Source organism: Podarcis bocagei (genome assembly GCF_964188305.1).
Source record: "Podarcis bocagei genome assembly, chromosome: 16".
Classification (NCBI taxonomy): Eukaryota; Metazoa; Chordata; class Lepidosauria; order Squamata; family Lacertidae; genus Podarcis; species Podarcis bocagei.
The window spans coordinates 16,866,876-16,887,593 of NC_138142.1; the positions used below are offsets into that span (position 1 = coordinate 16,866,876).

The following is a 20,718-nucleotide window of genomic DNA, read 5'->3' on the forward strand; positions in this document are numbered from 1 at the left end:
AAGGGGCTTGCAGGTTTAACGAGCTTATTTAATTCCTATATTTACACACCTTGGGAGTATTATTTTGTAAATATTTGAGAATTGAAGGCTTGTAAGTTTATTTGCTCCATCTTGTATCTGCCAGCAGAAGCTGTAAGAAATCACTAAGAATCCCATTTTTTGAGAGGCTAACATCCTTTTTGAGGTGATGGCGATTTCCTCTGAGACATGCTGTGGCCCAAAGATTCAGCAGCAGCAAAAGGAACATCTGAGGAATGCAGCTAAATCTGAATATACCTTTGCCCCTCTCTAGAAATTCCTATTTCATTGTACTCGTGAGTCACCTTGAGAACTTTGGTTAGTGGGTGGGTTTAAATACTCTCAAACAAACACACAACTTCTTACAACTTATCTCCCCCAAGCAGCAGTTTATTTTCTTTAATTCCAAAACACTTAATTTAGAAGTCTGGCATCTCATCATCCATCTTAACATGGGCTAACATTGACACTGCGCTGTCAGAATACACAGGCAACTGAACAGCCAAAGAATTTACAAAAAATAAATCATGATTCTTCATAACTGCAAAAAAAGCTTACAAGTATCAAAATCAAAACCTCAAGATGCATTGCCTGAAACCAAGTCTGTGCACATAAAGAGTGAAACACAGATTGTTATAGAACCTCACATTTTAAAATTGATGAACAGGACAAAATCAGTTCACATCTGCTTAGAGCCACTTCCATGTTTCGCATGTATAAGATGTACTGCTGAACTGACATAATCCACTCCAAGCAGAAAATTTAAAGATTCAATTTTCGATCAATTCTCCTAAATCATTTCCACTCTTTTATTAACCCATATAATATGAATCAAATGAAACTAAAATGCCTCATTTTAAGTTTCTTCCTGCACAATATGCCACTATGATAAACAGGGCTGATACACCATTTAGTCCAGCAATGCCCATGAAGCCCCATCTGAAGCAGCATCTGGCAGACCTCACAGCTGTGCCAACAATACATTTATGCTTAGCACTAAATACATAGTGTGATCGTGGCCAAGAAGTATTGGTGATGGTGATGAGGTGGTGGTTGATGGGAAGCCGTGATCTGGGGAGCTCTTCAATTGTTGCCTTCCCCTGCCTCCTCATCCTGCTGGTCACTTGTCCAGAGAGTGAGGTTGTCTCGAAGGAGCTGCATGATAAGCGTGGAGTCCTTGTAGGAATCCTCGTTGAGTGTGTCCAGCTCCGCAATGGCATCATCAAAGGCTTGTTTGGCTAGAAGGCAGGCCTGCTCAGGGGCATTCTGGATTTCATAGTAGAAGACGGAGAAGTTGAGTGCCAGCCCCAGCCTGATTGGGTGTGTGGGCTGCATGTGCTCTTTGCTGATTTCAAAGGCTTCTTTGTAGGCAGCCTCTGATGCTTCCACAACGCTGTTCTTCTTCTCACCTGCAGCGACTTCTGCCAAATAGCGGTAGTAATCACCTTTCATTTTCAGGTAGAAGACCTTGCTCTCATATTGAATGTCACTGCAGTTCTTGATCAAGAACTTGTCTAGCAGGGCCAAAACATCATTGCACACTGTCTCCAACTCCTTTTCAATCTTCTCCCTGTAAGCTTTAACCTTTTCCAGCTTCTTCTCATTCCCATCAGCCATGGTTTTCTGCTCTATGCTGCTGATGACTCGCCAGGAAGATCGCCTGGCACCAACTACATTCTTGTATGCTACAGACAGCAGGTTCCTGTCTTCATTTGAGAGGGGCTCATTCAGCTCGGTCACCTGCAAATGCACATAGAGATATTAAGACAAGTTTTGGGGGCCAAATATACCATCCTCCAAACCATTCCACATGTACAAGTTTCACCCATATCTATTACAAAAGCCAAAAGACTCTCTGGGCCCTTATGGTTGCAGAGAAACTAGTCTTTCAACACTGGAACTTCCATTCCATTAATCAATAGAAGGACAAAAGACCTCTCTATGCTCTCTGAACATGGAACACATTGACAACAGTTTTTCACCTCATCAGCCATTTGGAGGTTTAAAGTAACTCTGCCTTGGATTGATGAACATAGTAAGGACACTGTAGGAAGCAGACAATGATTCAAGTGCATCTCCACCCTCAGGCAGAAGCGGAATGATTTTACATTATGTACTGAGAGGACAATATTCATATCGTAAGCGCAAAGCAACATCGATAATGATGACAGATTACAGGGCTGGAAAATTCTCTTGCACTTAAAATTAAGGTGTGGGTGACTAAGAATTTATAATGTTTATTCCTACACAGATCTGGCACCTTCAATTTTTATGCCTTCAAAAGAGGCTAGAATAGCAGCTGTGTTAGTTTGCTACGAAATAAATAAATAAATGTCGTTAAAGAACAGGACCTAAGGCCCATCAGATTTACTGAGACAGAGGATTTGTGGACTTAAAAGTCCATGAGCCCTTTTTCAGTGATTGCTCATAAAAGCATAATCCTAACACCTTGGAACACATATTCAGCCCCAGTTGATTCATCTTTCACAGGCTGAGAAAAAGGATCCCTGCATTGCATAGAGTCACATCAGCTGAGAATCAGAAATGCAGCTATAACTTCCCTGAGTCTGTGGCTGCTTAGGGAAGGAATGATCTGGCTGCTAAGACAATGGAAACTGCCCTGCTGAAAACTGGAGGCAGCATGCAGTAGGAAGCAGGAGTAGAGCAAAGAGAAATATCTTCTAGCTCCCCAGCATCCACTGTGGAAGTGTGGAAGGCAAATTAGCCCAAAGCCATCCTGTTGTGGGAAGAAGATATTGCAACTTCCATAAAGAAAAAAATCTGAAGGGTTGAGTGCTATAAGTGACCAACTAAGGGAGGTGCAAACCTTACTCAGTGTGAGACATAATTAATGCAACAATCAACCAGCTATAAATGTGCAAACCAAGAAGTAACATCACAGTTTTTCTACAACATTTAACTCAATTTGAGGAAGAAATATAAATGAGGAAATTTTGTATACAAAAATGCATGTGATTTTCCTAAAGCTTTCATAAGAAGAATTAAAAACATCTGTATTATTAAAATTGATTTTCTTTCATTTCCATCTCCTAAATTACAGCTAATGAAATTCCCTATATAAGGAATCTGGAAATGAACAGAGTCTTCATCCTGGAAATGTAGATATGAACTCATTGTCTACGTCACAAGTTACGTGGCCTGTGGCAGTCCTGTCCACTAACAAATAATTCTACTTATGTCTCTAGTATAAATAGCTAGCCATATGTGTGTACGGGACCAATGGAACACCCTGTACTAAAATCTGGCTCAGGCAAAAAAAAAAAAGCAAAAGCAAAGCAAAGCACTGCTCCTTTCAGAGCACTGCAAAAGGCTCAATGACAAGCAAATAGTAACCCCACTGGAGGAATAATGCACTTTTTACCAAATAAAATTCCTTTACACCTATTCACATTTATAACTCATTCCACCTTTCATTCTAACAGAATACTGCTCCACAGCTCCTTTACCACAGGGGTAAGGGTGAGGAACTAGTTAGACAGGAGGGTGTCTTGATTAAGGGAATCCTCCCCTACCTGTTACTGTCCATTTGTCTTCTGAAAGGATAGATACAGCTCCACTTTCACAGTATGGCTCACTTCTTGCCTACTAAATGTAGGCGATATGGGTCACATTCAAGTAAATTGGGCAGCTCTCCACACAATGCTATGCATGCTTTCTTGAGTCAAAAATCCTCACCATAAAGCAAAGATGTCTTAAGCTGAAAACCTTTGACTGAAGTTTGTACATGAGAACCAAGCCTCTGCAAACCTGCTTACCATGGCAAGTGTGGTGGTGTTCTCTGATAAGCATGACATACAGCCAGCAATGCAAGCTAAAAAGGTAAACCTCTGCCCCTCGCTGTCCTTTCTTGTTCTGGAGCAGGAAAGAAGGGTGCAGAAGACTAGACACAGCAGCCTGAAGCTATGCCAAACCACTCTCCTGATGGGCAACATTGCTTGGAGGTGCCACTACCTCTGACTAGTGTTGCCCAACCACCTATTCTCGTGCAGGTGCCCATTGGGCAACACTGCTCAAAAGCACTCAGAAATCCTCCAAACACCTTCACTCTGACCTAGCATGCTACCCCCCTCTCTACCCAGAGGTAGGGCAGGGGCTTGCATACAAGATGGGGCTGGCTTTTACACAACACTGATAAGAATGTGCAAGTTCTCTATATTTCTCTTTGGAGTGGCAGCATGTTCTAATTTCACTGTTTATTAGGATCAGCATCTCAATTTCTCATGAAATAGGGAAGAATATGTAGCAGACAGCAATAAAAGAGGCAATATAAATTCCCTTGTGAAACATCAACCAATATAATTTCAAATGGGGAAAATGTTCAAACCCCACCCCACCACCAGCAAGATGATCCTGTTTAGACATGCAGAAAGCATTAAGGTTACTAGCATGGTTAAATATGGCTGCACCTGAACTAGTAGCACCGATTTCAGCAAGACACAGTTCTGAATGGATGTCCTTACCCTAGAGTATCAAGCCATGTTATACAAAGTTGAATCTGTTCTAAAACCAATAATTAGTATGCAGAATTGTGGTAAAGACTCCCATCACTTCTAGTCTCCAAAAAGATGAGGCCAGAGTAAGGCAGAATCAAATGAGCGGTTGAAAGGAATGATGTTATAACCATTTCACAGTTCTACAATAATAGTTTGAGCCCATCACATAAATGGAAAATTATGCCAACAACAAAGATGACATTGCCAGGTACTGTATTTTGTAGAGTGAGACAAGCCATCCCTTCTATTAACAAACATGCAAGCCCCGTCCCCATTTTATATACTTCTCTAATCACCTTGGCTCCAAAATCTAAATTTTGCCTGAAAATGTATTCCTCAGCAGAGGCTTAGACACCCAGGGCAAGAAAGGAGCAAGCATGTGCTGGCTGTCACCATTAACACAAACCACAGGGTGTTGACACCCTCTATGCAGCAGGCCAGAGACCTCTGGAGTATGTGCACACCCTGCTTCCTTGCAGTGCACCTAGTGATTCGCACTGCAGGGCCCTGGAGAGGGAAAGCAGGAAGCACTGGAGAATGATAGTGCAAATAACTAAGCCGCACATGAAGATTAGGGACTTCCTCCCAAACCATGTATGCAAGGGACCCCTCTTGCACTCCCCAGACCTTTACATTCATCACCCCATGACAGGAGCACTATCAATACTCTTTTCCTCCCTCACATAACAGAGCCTATAAGAGAAATCCCTAGCGGAGGTTCTTTCTTTTACAGATAGCCCTAACTCCCCCTCCCCCAATCCTTCTCTTTCCTCCTCCTCCATTCATTTTATTTTTGCGCTTGGTTTTAAAAGGGTCCCAAAGGAACCTACAGCTTGCCAACATTTGTGTTCTTCCTTCACAGCCTTCACCTAGGAATGTGCTGTATGGTGCCCCTTGTTAGGGTGTCTAGTCATTTTAGTATATGTAAAGAATAACTCATGCAAATCTAGTGCAATTTACAACCTCCAGATTTAAGGCAGACACCTTTGAAAGAGTCATTTCCTATAACTTTTGCCTTGGGACAGGTACCCACACTGATCTCTTTTCTCTCCCTGTTTCCTTTCTTGCCTCTCTAACTCTTAAGTAAGTTACCCCACACTGCTTCAAGTGACATGGCTGTTTTTTACTCCCCTTTTTGTAGTAAACTGCATATTCAATTACTCTAAGCACTGCACTGTTGTCTTTTAGCTAATTACCCCTCAGAAAACATGTTTGCTGTGATGCACTGCAACCCTTGGGTAAAGATCCTAACACATGTCATCTAGGTATGCATGTGCACTACTATACATGTGTAGTCATTCTGGAATCATGAAATTGCTCTTTTTATGGTGGGAACTTCAAAAGTAGGTCAAAAGCAGACAGGAATAAATAGCAATCCAACCCCACAAGCTGCCCCAGAGCTGCACCATTTACATGTCAGACTATTGCTCAGACTGACAAATGGATCTTGAAGCAAAAGTATCCAAGAGTAGCTGTTTTAAAGAATCCCCACTGCTACTGAAGCCTGCCTCAGAGCAGTAGGGTGTGCTTGTGCTACAGTAGCTCAGGCTCAGAGTCAGCATGCGGCAAGACAGATGGGCAGAAACATAATCATCCAGCACTGCGACTATCTCCAAGGTTGTGCAGAGGAAAGAATCTGAGGTAGAATCAAGAGTGTTAACAGACAGGAAGTATGGAGGAGGGGGTGAGTGTGCAAAATCCCCCTGCAAGCAAAAATGGGGAAACTGGGTAGTCATAAATACTATTCAGTCAGAATACTTTCATGAAAAACCCATAATGCCAATGCATGAGGGGAAACCCTCCAAAGAACTCTGTCAATTGATTTTGGTCCCTTGGATTTGATGCTCACTAGAGTAGTAAAGAAGAAAGTGAAGCAGATGCAAGATAGCAGAGCGAGAATGAATCCTGACCACCTGGGTTACAGAGAAGGAAACTGACATGCCCTGCATTTACATGCAATCTGGTATATTTTTTGGTGGGCCAAATAAAAATCTGTCTGTCCAGTGGCAATAAGAAAAACAAACTTGTATAAGAATCATGTTATGTTATAGAATACTATCAAAATTTAATTAGACTTTAATCCTTTTTATGCTGCTGAACATTGAAATGACAACAACAAAAGGCAAAAATAATAATTCTGAACCAGTCATTTGGAAGGTTATTGAGGCAAGTACCATATAAATGCAAAAGGGGGCTGCTGGAAATAAGGGAGATGGATAGCAGTATGGCCAAAAGGCCCTTTTTTCAAAGTGGTTCAAGATGTTTTAGAAGCAGAGCCTCATTAGCATGAGGGACAAACTGTTAGGAAGCTCTCCAACAAAAGCCACAAACCTTTGACAAACCTTACAGAGAAGAGCTTCCCAGCCAGATCTGCCCCATGGCTCAAATCAGTCTCCATCCCACTCCAACAGTGCCCACATCCCCATTGCTCCACCTTGCCGCATGGCTCAGGGCTTGTCCTCAGCTTCTGGCACACACAGACACGCCAAGCTGTTAAAGGGCACTCCCTTAGTGCACTACATACACCCACTCCATCGTTGACAATGCCCATGTCAGCTGATAAGCAGACAGGGAGGGAAATGATAAAATAATCTGACTAACCCCACCTCAAGAAAGCCACACACACTCCTGTCCTGCCTAGTCACAACATACATGTGTGGTGTGGTGAGAAGACTAAAAGGGGCTAAAAGACCCTTCCCCGTTCCCAGCTCATTCTCATAGGATGGAGACTAACAGGCAGCATGCCTTAGAAGGGAGGCTGAGAGGAGAGATCTGTTCACCGATAGAACCAGTTCATTCTTTTACAGAGGATCCCCACCCACACCCCAACTTCTACTTTCAGAGGGAGGGCTGAGAGAGGGTGGGGGGCACCTAGACCAGGCCTGAGAGAAAGGGGCCACAGCAGCTGATTCAATGGATAGCACCCACCCCCTCTGAACTGCCCCCTCCCAGCCTCTTCCCAGCTCCAACTACAGAAAAGAAGAAGAAACCCTCCTCCCCCAGAAAGGCTTCCACAATACCCTATTAAGATCACTTAATAGAAATAAAAGGGGGGGCAGCCTCAGAATAACAAGAACCTAAAAGAGACAGGTATTGCAAGGCATCCGCCTTAAAGGTTAGGGGGACTGAGGAGAAGGGAGGTGAGAAAGGGGGGGGACACATTTGGAGCGAGAAGTCTTGGTCACCATCGCCGACCCCCTTTCTTCCTCCAGGGGGGCGGCCGCCATCCTCATCCTCCCCGTGGGTGGGTCTGGCAGTGGGTCAGCAGCAGCAGCCCCTTCTTCTTCTTCTTGGCTCCCCTCGCTCGGTCCACTCACCGCTTTCATGGCCGAAGCCATGTCGTCGTATCGCTCCGCCTGCTCGGCCAGGCGGGCTCGCTGCAGCAGCTGCTCGCGGTCGCTCATCGTCGTCGGTGTCCGGGAGCTGAGGCGGAGGCTTGAGGTGGCGGTGGGGTCGCTGGGCTGGGGCTGTGCGCGCCCTTCCGAGGCGAAGCTCCTTTCAGGGCCGGCCAAAGACAGAGCGAGGCTGAGGCGGCGGCGGCGTCGCCTCAGAAGCAGCAGCAGTAGCAGCAACGGCTCTCCCTCCTTCGCCTCTTTTTTACCTCAGGCAAGAGAGCGCGCGCACTCTGTGACTGACTGGACCGACTGGCTGCTTCGCGCACGCGCAGCTTCAAACGTCTACTCCCTCGCTCTCGCGCGTGCGCGCTCCACACACCGGCCAGCGCCCGACAGAGACAGAGACTCACCCACCTACATACATACACACGCTCACTGCATGACACTGTGCGCATGCGCCAGAGAGTAAAGCGCCGCCGCTAAAGGGAAAGGAGGGCAAGTTGGATTCCTTGCTGCGATATTTTTTTAAAAAATAAAAAAGCTACGCATGCGCACGCTTGACGAGGCATTCCCCTTATAGTAAAAAAGCGGGCAAAGTGGGCGGAGCCAAGAAGACCGCAAGGGAAGGGAGGGGTTGCGGAGGGCGCGTGCCCGTGCGTCAGCCCATCAGTCACGCGCGTGAGCCGCGGCTGGCCCCGGCGTTCTATTTCTAGCTGACGTCATCGGCTATAAATAGCTCCGCGGCGCTGGACGCGGGAGTGCGCGGGGCGGGGAGAGGGAGGCCGGAGCATGCGCGGTGGCCGTGCTGCATTGCAAAAGGGGTGGGCGGGCATTGCGGAGGGAGGCAGGGCGGAGGAGGAGGGAGGCGTCCCACGAAGAGGGTTGGTAGATCTAGAGACTGACCTCCCTAACACCTACCCCCAAAAAATCTCTCCCTCGGCCGTGATGCTCAGTGGTGTCAGCCTGACCTACCTCGCAGGGTTGTTGTTGCGAGTGTGAAATTAGGGCGGGAAGAGCTCGCTGAAAGAAGCGTAAGACTTGAAATGTTCTCTTCTAAGTTTGCTGGGAGGTGGGCTTTTTCGGGAGTGCCTTTCACAGGACATTGTCTGTTCTCTTCTGCAGAGAGAAGCCCTTCCTTGCAAAGGTGGCAAGAGCCTTTCAGAGGGTAAACAAGCTTTGCCTTCCAGCTACAGTGGTACCTCGGGTTACATAGGCTTCAGGTTACAGACTCCGCTAACCCAGAAATAGTACCTCGGGTTAAGAACTTTGCTTCAGCATGAGAACAGAAATCGCGCGGCAGCTGGAGAGGCCCCATTAGCTAAAGTGGTGCTTCAGGTTAAGAACGGACTTCCGGAACAAATTAAGTTAACCCACGGTACTACTGTATTTTGAACTAGGAAGAAGAGGAGGAGGAGTTTGGATTTGATATCCTGCTTTATCACTACCCAAAGGAGTCCCAAAGCGGCTAACATTCTCCTTTCCCTTCTTCCCCCACAACAAACACTCTGTGAGGTGAATGGGGCTGAGAGACTTCAAAGAAGTGTGACTAGCCCACAGCAGCTGCATGTGGAGGAGCAGGGAAGCAAACCCGGTTCACCACATTACGACTCTACCGCTCTTAACCACTACACCACACTGCCCCAGCCTGATGGGGCCTAAGAGTCCAAACACGTCTTGAGGACATGAGGAAAAGTGAAGGGGCGTTTGTGACATTAAGGGCAGCAGGTTGGGAGGCAGATATTGGCCCTGGGCTCAATGTTCCCCCATGATCCTGAGTGAAGTGACTTCCGAGCCTCCAACTCTCCTCCGCCTGGTTTGCAAACTTGATTTTTTTCTCCTTTCATTTGCCGGGAAAGCATGACTTATTAATGCACAGCTTGTCTCTAAGTGCCCATTCCTCCTTCTCCCTGGCACTCAGACGTCGGGGCTGCAGCCTGAGCCAGGAGAAGAGTCACCCCCATCTGTTGCCATGGTTCAGGAGGAAGGGAGAAGATGGATATATTTGTCTCCGGTTGCTAAAGGCAAAGGAGGCAGACCAGCCTATCTGCACAGAGCAAGACCAGGACTATGTGTGCAACATCAGCTCTCTGGTGGGACCAAGTCTGCACGTTCTTATATATCGTCATTGTAGGGGTTGTCTCTGGTAAGGGCTGTCCTCCGCCCCCAGTTCCTTTTTTTGCTAGAAGATGATGGTTTAAGGAGGAAGGAGAGGAATCAGCCCCTTTTGGGGGTTTTTTCCTCTGTTTCCCATTTTCCCAACCCTCTACATCAGTTTACAATTTTTGTTCAAATCCTCAAATTCACAATTTCCACTAAAACAATTCATATACAGTGGTACCTCGGGTTAAGTACTTAATTCGTTCCGGAGGTCCGTTCTTACCTGAAACTGTTCATAACCTGAAGCACCACTTTAGCTAATGGAGCCTCCTGCTGCCGCTGTGCCGCCAGAGCACGATTTCTGTTCTTATCCTGAAGCAAAGTTCTTAACCTGAAGCACTATTTCTGGGTTAGCGAAGTCTAACTTGAAGCATCTGTAACCTGAAGCGTCTGTAACCCGAGGTACCACTGTATTAGGGGAATCACACACAGGCATGGATTATTGCCTGTATGCATGCCTGTATGCATACAGTGTACACATTGCTGTGTATTTTGGATAAATACACTGCAAAATAGTTTGCAATTACCATTTTCAAGTCCTCACAAAAATTTGTCAGCATTTCAGGGGGCATGTTGCCTAATACTATACACTTTTGTTGTTGCAAATAATCTGAAATAAAAGCATTTTTTGTATGTCATTTCCTCTAACCTATACCTTTCATACACACTGTTGGAGACCTAAATCCAGAGTACAAATTTCAAAGGACCTCTGTTTTGGGGGAATAAGAATTAGGTTTCCATTAAAATGGCACCCCCTAATTTTTTTTTTAAGCAGGTTGAATACTGTTCCATTCATGTTTTCGCTGCTACATATGTCCTTAAGACAATTTGCATGAAGTCTCTCTGTGTCTCCAATTATAGGTTTGAAAGGAGGGCAATTAAAAAAAAACCTTTGCATAAAAATTTGCATTGACTAATTTCTATGTGTAGGCATCTCTGGGCAAATTAAGGTGTGTGTGTCTCATCAGCAATATATTTTACAAGGCACCCAAGCCTAGTCCTAGCAAAGTTTAAAAAAATTAAGGGAAGGGAAAGGGCAAAAAAATCCAGCACTTGGTCAAAAGACGCCCAGGCTCAGATCCCAACCAACCACAGCAACCACAATACCACCTATGCAAAGAGAGGCAGCCATTTTCAAATATATTTTATTCGTAATTATTCCTTTATAACAGAAGGTCTATGCGGGAGGCAAATATCCCATTGAGAAACATTTAAGATGGTGAAAATTACCGGAGGGACCACAGAAAGACGAGGAAGGAAGTCGAGTCTTGAAACAATTAAATGACTGTAAAACTCTTGAAATGTATATAACTGAAAATTAAGAAAAATAAGATTAAAAGAGAAACAGTTAGGATGAAAATGCTGGCCCTCCAGATGTTGGTGTCCCATCAGCCCAAACCAGCAAGGCCAGCGATCCAGAATGATCGGAGATGTAGCCCAGAACATCTGGAGGGCCTCACATTTGAGTTAAGCAAATAAAACCCTCAATGGACCTTGTGATCTGGAATCCTGCTTAAAAAGTAAACAATTTGATAAAATTACTGCAAAGGCCATATAACAATCTTACATTTCTATGGTCTCTGGCATGTGGCAAATGCCCCTCCCTCTCTCTTGCCTCCAAAGAGACACCATTTCCATTATTTCAGCTCACAGCAGAAGTTCCACAACAGGAAAGAGAGCAGAGTGGCTTGGGGCATGCTAACTGCTGGGCACACCATACACTGAAATCACATTATTTCCCCCAGGGAATCCTGGGAACTGTAGTTTACCCACACAGCTACAATAGGGAACCTACAGTTCCCAAGATTCTTTAAGGAAAGCAATGTATGTTGGTCTTGTTCTCCTCCTGTGAGGCTTGGAATACACCTCTGTCCAGGTGGAACCTCTGAAGGTAGCTGAGCAGATGCCCATCAATGTGAGCTGAAACTTGACAGCTTATCAAATGGCCGAAGCCTTCCTCTGCAAACAAGCTCTGCAAAATAGTTACAAGAAATCTTGGAGTCCTTAGCAGACCCCAATGTCGAAAGTGGTTCTGTTTAGACTATGAACCACCTGAAAAGAGTTCCCTGGCACTGTTTTCCACAGATGCAACGGATGGAGAATGTGGGTCTTCGCAACTGCAGCACATAGTACGTTTTGGATCCAGCACAAGGGGAGGCAGGAAGGGATCAGTGGAAGGCCTGTTAAAAAGGAAGATCTTCCCTCCATCGCCGCCCTTTTCTTTTCACTTCCTAGGAAAAACAGATGAGAAAATGGGGAAGGTAAGTATGCAAGCATGTTCAAAGGACATCAGAAGAGCCCTGCTGCTGGATCCAGCCTGACACCACAGCAGAACTCTCCCTGCTTCCGGTGGGCTTTCTCCTCCATTAATTTCTCCAGCCCTCTTCTAAAGCCACCCAAGTTGATGGCCATCACCACTTCTTCGGGGACCAAATTCCAGAGTTTAAACTACACCCTGCGTGATGAAATCTGCTCCCCCTTTTCTCATATCCTATGCTATCTTACGGGCACCCCTTCCACAGATAACTCGTCCCCACGAGCTTGTACAGCGGGCCCGTAGCTTCGCACTCACAACAGCCTCAAGCTTTGTTCTTTTAAAACTCAAGAAATGCCGCCCCTCGTTGCTTGACTTACGGGCCACTTTGCAAGATGGCAACCGCCTTGTGAAGTTGGTGGGCTCTGAACCCCTGGAGGGGCTGGATCTGTGTGATCCACCAGATTAACCTGGGCTGCGTGCCATGTGGGTGCTGCTGTTACCCCAAGGAAACGTGGCCCTGACGGCGGGCTCCCTTGCCACCTACCTACCTCCCTGTTCTTCGTGATCCAGACATAGGGTTGCCCTTCCTGCGAGCCCCCAGCGTGGGAGGCAACTGCCCTAAGCTACCCAGCGCAGCCAACTTTCCTCGTTTTCCACCAGACAACGTGGCAAAAAAGATGCCAGAGCTACGCTAAAGCAGCAGCCCAGAGTGCACAGAGGTAGCACATTCATTATTGATGTCCTTAAAAGCATTCCTGCTCTGCTAATGGCCACTGAGAGGGCCACATTCCAAGACGAAGAAGAAGAGTGCTGTCAGGTAGAACATGGACAGAGAGCCCTTTCGAGAAGGAGCAGCACCCCCACCATCCGGCTGAGTGGCGCAAGCATCCTTCCTCCCACCCAACACACTGCAGATAATGAGTTGCGCCAGTCCAGCAGGGCGGGGCAGGATTCAGGCTTGTTGGACCACCTTGGGGTGTTGGTTTTTTTTGCTAGGACCCCACAAACTGCCAACCAGACCCAGGTGCAAGATCCCAAGTCCAATCCCAGCCTTGCTTCACCCCCTTGAGTGCTTTTGCATGGCTGGGAGGTGACCGTGTTCCTGGATTTTATTTTTATTTTTTATTACATTTGCACAGCGCTCTTCACCTGCAGATCTCGGGATCCAAAGCTGGAGAAAGGTGTGGGTGTGTCTGTGTCTAAACTAGTAGAAAAGTAACGTTTGCATTCTTTCCTCCCCCTACATTTGGCCCCCGGAAAGTTACCCTAAGAGGAATGTGACCCTTGGGCTGAAAAGCCTCCCCTCCACCCCCGGCCACAGCCATTCTATAAGCTAGAACACCTACCATATCATGGGGCCAGTCACTGCCTCTCTTAGCCTAGCCTACCTCACAGGGTTGTTGTGGGGATAAAATGATAGAACTATGTACATCACCTTGTGCTCTTTGGCAAAAAAAGGGGGGACATCAATGCAAATAAGAAGAAACTAGTCCTTACCTGCTGTTGTGCCAAGGCAGGGCTATTCTCTGAGCAGGACAGGGACAGCATCGAGGTTGGCCAAGCACAGGGATAGAAGAGCTGAGGAGGGGAGGGAGAAATATTAGCTGTGGTTCATTGTAAGGAGTTGGACTAGAGGATCTTTGGGAGTCCCTTCCAACTCTGTAATTCTGTGATTGGGTGACTAGTCAACAGGCTTTTTTACCTGTTTGGATTTTCCCTGGAAAGGGTAAATCTGGATTATTATTTTGGGGCGAGAGTGTAATATGAGTTGGCTTTTTTGTTGCGTGTGAGAGGAACACCCACCCATAATAAGCATCTGTTTGGAAGCACCCTCCGTTTCCTGGTGCTCAAGTCCAATCAGCATGGCGTCAGGTGGTGCCACTGCCTCAATGGCGCAGGGCGGGAACCTGACGCAGTTGCTCCTCTGAGGCTACAGGTTCATGGATCTGCAGCTGCTCCATGAGGAATCCCACATTCTTCCACCAGACTCCTTTCTCCTTACCTGCTGCAGGGCAGGCGAGTTGACCAGGGCCACCATCACTCCTTGTATCTAAGCACCAGGCCATCTTTCTCCAAGTCCTGCTCACTGACTGTCTCTGACCTGACGCACCTGGAGGCATCCTGGCACAACTTGCATTGAAGCAACCCACACACACACGGTGATCTGGTTGTCTGAATACTTATAAACCACACTTCCATATAAAATATATGTAAGGTGGTATATGAACCAAAAAACCACAGTACTGTTTACAAAGACACCTCAACAGCACATCTTTTGAATGTTGCTTTTAAAGAGTTGCTTTTACTGATAATTTTTGTGTCTTATTCTCTTTGTAAACCAGTTTGTAAGATTTATATACCACTTAATGGTTTTTTTAAAAAGTAAAAAAATAAAACATTCTCAGAAGCTTAGGGGTGCACACCCTCTTTGCCCTAGACTAGGCAATTCCCAGTTCCCCAGCTGTATTCTCTGCAAAAAAAGAGTTGAGTCTTATTCCTGCCTCCAGAAGTTGGCATAATAATAATAATAATAATAATAATAATAATAATTTATTATTTACACCCCGCCCATCTGGCTGGGTTTCCCCAGCCACTCTGGGCGGCTTCCAACAGAACACTAAAATACAATAACCTATTAAATATTAAAAGCTGATTCTCGCAGGGATGTAGATGCTGTGAGGAGGGACACCCCCCCAAGTACCTGCCAGTCTTGCCAGGCCCCAAGGGGGTTGCTAGAGAGCTTGAAAAGCTTTCCTGCTCCATGGCTCTGGGTTCCTCTTCAGCAGGGCTGTGAACCACTTCACCTTTTTGGTCCACGCGTGGCCTCTTCTGTGGGGAACAAGGAACCATTAATCTCTGCAAGAACCCTGTGAGGTAGGTACATCAGGCTGAGAATGACTGCCCCAAGGTTAACCAGTGAGTTTCATGGCAGAGTGGGGATCTGAACCCATGTCTCCCAGGTCCTAGTGCCATAACTGGTTCTCATTCTCTCTCTGGGTATGTGTGCAAAAGATAAGAGATGATTCTAAGTTCTTGCATGGGGAGAAAAGCTTATTTCTACAGTATTTGCTTTCTTCACACCATGCTTGAACTTCTAGGTTTTTTCTAACCATTTTAACTAAAATGGACTATCTAGTAAATTAGACTGTGGCTCTGAAGACAGAAGTTGCCAACAGAATTATCTGAACAAAGCGTGGCCCTTGAAACTACTGTTTTTAAAATGTGGTTTGTTTGGCTCCCTTTTTATTTTATATCGATACTAGGAAGGGCAGACAGGAACAAAAGCACAGGCACCAGCGAGTAATAGAATTCTGGCCTTGGGTTCAAATCTCAGCTTCTGACAAATTATTTGGTAGGAAGGAACAGCACCAAGGTGGTTTATTTTATACTAGCACAATCAGGAAATTAGGGGGCGGAGAGACAAAACTTTCTCAGGTGTGAGAAATTAGACAACTCCCTGGAGGAAAAGCTACTGACCATTACCATGGTCTGGGGTCTCTAGCCAGCTCCTCTCTGCAAACTGCAGGCTCCAAATTGGGGAAAAAATGAGGTTTTCATTAAAAACCACACCTCAATCATGACCTCTCAGAAAGTTTACTCTTGTGGTGATGATGAACCGAGGACTCAGAGAATCAGGTGTGCCACTCCGGGCACCTTAGAGGTAAAGGGTGGGGGTGTAAATTCAGCAAACAAATAACTCGATCCGTTCCTGGGCAACTCACCAGCGGCACCCGTTTCTCTTAGTAGCAGGCGGCGCCCCCCCCCCCGCTGGCAACAAAGGCGCCCTGGGGCACACCGGCCTCACTCCCCCCCACACGCCGAGAAAGACGCAGGATCAGCCCCGCCCCAAGGCAGGATTCGATCCGTGGGCGGGGTTGCCCAGCCCGTTTGCAATTGCAAAGGGGGGGGTCGGAGCGCACGTGGCAAGGCCAGGGGCGGGGGCTTTGAGGTGGGGGGGGTTCTCTAGGGGTACAGCTTAGGGGGCAGCAGAAAGTCCTAAAGGTGCTGATTTGTTCCCAGTTCTATATTTGCTACAAAGGTCTCAGCTCCAGAAATCTATGCCGATTGCTTTTTTCGTTTCTGTAATATCTTTTTAAAATATCTCTTAAGCGGTGTACAAAAAATAATGACGAAGCGACAACAGACGGCTTAAACAAAAACATTGCAAAAATAGTTACACGCAGTACAAATTCAGGTAGGTAGCCGTGTTGGTCTGACGCAGTCAGAATAAATAAATTAGAAAATTATCCAGCAGACCTAAGTTTGTTCTGGGTATAAGCTTTCGTGTGCATGCACACTTCTTCAGACGCAGTACAAAGTTACTAATGCATATGAGACAATGTCCATTTTCCTTCTGATACACCCCACCCACTCAGCCTGTGGGATCTCACACAGGGTCCAGAAAACTCTCAACTCACCTACAGAAGCTCCACGAGAGTTGCTGTGCCTGGAAATAGCCAACATCTAGTGACTCACCATTTTATAGGCAGCCCACCCTGCCCAGGTGGATGGTTTTTTTCTCAGGCGGCCCACAGCTGTGTCCCATTCAGTTGCACCGTTTGTGGAGTTTCCCAGGTGTTTCAAAGGGTTGGGGAAAAGGCTTTCTCCACTCACAGCTGTTTTTCATGCTCTTTCCTTTCCTCCTACTGCAGCTGCCTAGATACTCCTTGAGCCCCAAAATAAATGGGGATTCCCTGTATTGTGTATCCCCATGATCTGCCCCACTTAAGCCACAACAATGAAGTTATTTATCCGACTTGACTCCCTGCAAAATGCTCATAAATGCATGAGAGCAATGTTGTGACGTGGGGTTTCTGATTTCAGCTCTTTTGATATAACATGCTAGAGACAGTCCTTCTTTATTAAAGCAACAAGACTAAGGTCTGGGGAGAGGAAAGCTACATTTATAGGGACAGGGGACTAGCAAGAAAGGATACATTTTGGAGGGAACAATATCAGGCAATCACAGTCCTGCCTTTTGGAGGGAACCAATAAGACAGAGGATCCAAATACAGCAGCTTAAATGAACCAATAGTAGCTGTACCCTTTGAAACCAAAAGGCAGTTACTTTACCCTAAGGCGAATACAGACAATAATAATACAGATATAAAATCCTTTGACTCAATACACAACAAGCAATATATAATAATATATATAATAAGTGAGGGGGGGCATTGCCAGCACATCCCATGCAGCCCAGTGTTTCCTGTGTATGCATGGTACCACTTTGTGGTTTTCTGCAGTCAAACGGTCTATAAAGCAGATGTCAACAGACAGAGCTAGTTGGTGGCCTGTGAACTGGGAGACAAGGGTTCGAATCCCCACTCAGCCGTGTAGCTCAGTGGTTGATCTTGGGCCAGACACTCACTCTTAGCCTAGCTTACCTCCCAGGGTTGTTGTGTGAGGATAAAATGGGAAGTTGGAGAACCATGTCTACCACCCTGAGCTGCTTGGAGGAACAGGTGAGCCATAAATATAATCATCATCAACTGGAGAGCAAACCACATCTCTCTGAGTAGCCTGGTTGCATTCTGGTTTTTTTGTGTGTGTGTGTTTTTTTTGTTTAGTTTTTTTTATTAAATTTTAACAATGCCAAATATAAAAGAAAAAAAATACAGGGACAAAGACAAAAAGGATATAAAAACACCAAATACATACAAAATACAACAATACCAACATTAAGCACAAAAATACATGCATTCAAAACTAATAATAAAAAGAAAAAACACATATAGGAAAAACACAAAGATTCCCTCTTTCTTAGTTTTATATCTTAAATTCACATATTTTCCTGACTTCCTCATGTCCCCTGTTCTTGTATCCCTTTTAAAAGTTGGTTCAGCAAATTCATAGCTCATTAATTTATCTGTTGTTGGTTTAGTCTTAAGTTTTACCTTACTGCTAGAACCCCAGCATTTCATTTCAATGTCATCAACATTCAGAAATTTTACAATGTTTCTGCAAATAGGTTTTAAATTTCCCCCAATCTTCTTCCACTGAGTCTTCTCCCTGGTCTCGGATTCTGCCAGTCATTTCCTGCATTCTGAAAGCTATATGGGGGCTGGAGCACTTTTTGCGGTTTTGAAAAGCCTTTGTCTGTGGAGAGGGAGCCTGCAGAAAGGCTTTCCCCTCCAAACCTTCAACCTCATTAGAACGTGAACTGACACCCCACCCGGCAAAAGGGATTTATTAAAAGCAATAAATAAGAGAGAGAAATTCAGTCTCTCTGCACACACCTTTCTGAGCAGAAGCTTCTTGGAAGCCAGCCACACATCCCAGCATGGCAACCACCCACTTTGAAGGAAAGCGCTGAGTAACACAAGTCAGGAAAGGATTGAGCTCGGTGATGTGAGAATGCAGCTCCATCATCCCTCATGCATAATTGCTGACAGTCCCAGGTAGTTATGGGAATGTGAGGAAATGGATCTACTCAATTTTTGGATATGCCCTGATGCAGAAAGATGAGATGAGCTCTCTCTCCTCCAGTTTTGCTTATCTAGCTTCATGGAATCATGTTGGAGAGGTCCCCAATCCAATTTTTTGCTCAGTGTAGGGTCTTATAATACAGGGATCCAGCCATAGCAACAATGACAACTGGCCAACCAGCCTCTACTTAAATGCCTCCACCAGCCATATCCAAAACAATGGAAGAAATTGGAAGGATTTCAAAAGAAAAGATAGATAGGGACTGGAAGGTGTTTAAAAGATACTTGCAAAATCATATCGAAAAATCAGAACTCCTATTAGAATAAACAAGTTCCGTTTCAAATACTGAAATATCAAATAAGATGGAAAACAATGTGTAATAGAAAAAGAAGTATGAAATTAGGGTAAAGGTGTGTGAAAGAAAGTAATAGAAGTGGAAAGAAATTGTAATTGAGTAGATTGGAAGTCAAACACAAAGGTGGGGTGAAGGGTTGGTGGATGGTGATGGGGAAAGGAACTATTTGTGGGATTGAGTGTAAGTATGTTTGAACATTTTTAAGGATTGTATGAAATGTATGTTTGTATATGTGTATTAATGATGAATTTAAATTAAATAAATAAATAAATAAAATTAATTTAAAAAAAATGCCTCCACCAGCTAAGGAATAACCCATCCATCACCTTCTGAGACAGGCTTCTCCATTGTCAAATAGCTCTTATCCTTAGATATTTTCTATTACAGTGGTACCTTGGGTTACATACGCTTCAGGTTACATACGCTTCAGGTTACAGACTCTGCTAACCCAGAAATAGTGCTTCAGGTTAAGAACTTTGCTTCAGGATGAGAACAGAAATTGTGCTCCGGCGGTGCGGCGGCAGCAACAGGAGGCCCCATTAGCTAAAGTGGTGCTTCAGGTTAAGAACAGTTTCAGGTTAAGAACAGACCTCCAGAACGAATTAAGTACTTAACCTGAGGTACCACTGTATTTAAGGGACCCGGGTGGCGCTGTGGGTTAAACCACAGAGCCTAGGACTTGCCGATCGAAGTCCGGCGGATCGAATCCCTATTTTCAAAAAGGGGAGAAGAGAGGACCCAAATCAGTCAGTCTGACATCAATACCAGGGAAGATTCTGGAGCAGATCATTAAGCAAACAGTCTGTGAGCACCTAGAAAGGAATGCTGTGATCACTAATAGTCAGCATGGATTTCTGAAAAATAAGTCACGTCAGACTAACCTGATCTCGTTTTTTGACAGAATTACAAGCCTGGTAGATGAAGGGAACGCAGTGGATGTAGCCTACCTTGATTTCAGCAAGGCATTTGACAAGGTGCCCCATGATATTCTTGTAAAGAAGCTGGTAAAATGCGGTCTTGACTATGCTACCACTCAGTGGATTTGTAACTGGCTGACTGACCGAACCCAAAGGGTGCTCATCAATGGTTCCTCTTCATCCTGGAGAAGAGTGACTAGTGGGGTGCCACAGGGTTCTGTCTTGGGCCCGGTCTTATTCAACATCTTTATTAACGACTTGGATGATGGACTCAAGGGCATCCTGATCAAATTTGCAGATGACACCAAACTGGGAGGGGTGGCTAACACCCCAGAGGACAGGATCACACTTCAAAACGACCTTGACAGATTAGAGAACTGGGCAAAAACAAACAAGATGAATTTTAACAGGGAGAAATGTAAAGTATTGCACTTGGGCAAAAAAAAGAGAGGCACAAATACAAGATGGATGACACCTGGCTTGAGAGCAGTACATGTGAAAAGGATCTAGGAGTCTTGGTTGACCACAAACTTGACATGAGCCAACAGTGTGACACAGCAGCTAAAAAAGCCAATGCAATTCTGGGCTGCATCAATAGGAGTATAGCATCTAGATCAAGGGAAGTAATAGTGCCACTGTATTCTGCTCTGGTCAGACCTCACCTGGAGTACTGTGTCCAGTTCTGGGCACCACAGTCCAAAAAGGACACTGACAAACTGGAACGTGTCCAGAGGAGGGC

At 45.4% G+C, this 20,718-nt stretch overlaps 1 protein-coding gene and 1 long non-coding RNA gene across 3 annotated transcripts; both read right to left on the reverse strand.

The window, feature by feature from the left end:
* Positions 1-377: 377 nt before the first annotated feature.
* YWHAH (tyrosine 3-monooxygenase/tryptophan 5-monooxygenase activation protein eta) lies at positions 378-8,274 on the reverse strand. Its single transcript, XM_081175161.1, has 2 exons — positions 7,850-8,274; positions 378-1,758 (listed from the first exon to the last, which is right to left on the reverse strand). The coding sequence occupies exons 1-2, from the start codon at positions 7,934-7,936 to the stop codon at positions 1,102-1,104; spliced, it is 744 nt and encodes a 247-aa protein (XP_081031287.1). The 5' UTR covers positions 7,937-8,274; the 3' UTR covers positions 378-1,101.
* Positions 8,275-11,151: 2,877 nt separating this feature from the next.
* Positions 11,152-16,757, reverse strand: LOC308576060. 2 transcript variants are annotated; one of them, XR_014003037.1, is made up of 4 exons: positions 16,700-16,757; positions 14,983-15,110; positions 13,779-13,859; positions 11,152-12,255 (listed from the first exon to the last, which is right to left on the reverse strand). It is a non-coding gene; the product is annotated as an uncharacterized lncRNA (long non-coding RNA). The 2 variants fall into 2 exon arrangements; XR_014003038.1 differs by lacking the exon at positions 16,700-16,757 and adding an exon at positions 16,004-16,092.
* Between the last annotated feature and the right edge of the window lie 3,961 nt (positions 16,758-20,718).

Excerpts from the sequence above, each read along its gene's own strand:
- YWHAH (XM_081175161.1), bottom strand. The coding sequence starts at position 7,936 with ATGAGCGACCGCGAGCAGCTGCTGCAGCGAGCCCGCCTGGCCGAGCAG. Across the intron at positions 1,759-7,849 it reads TGGCTTCGGCCATGAAAGCG|GTGACCGAGCTGAATGAGCC; the intron begins GTGAGTGGACCG and ends GTGCATTTGCAG.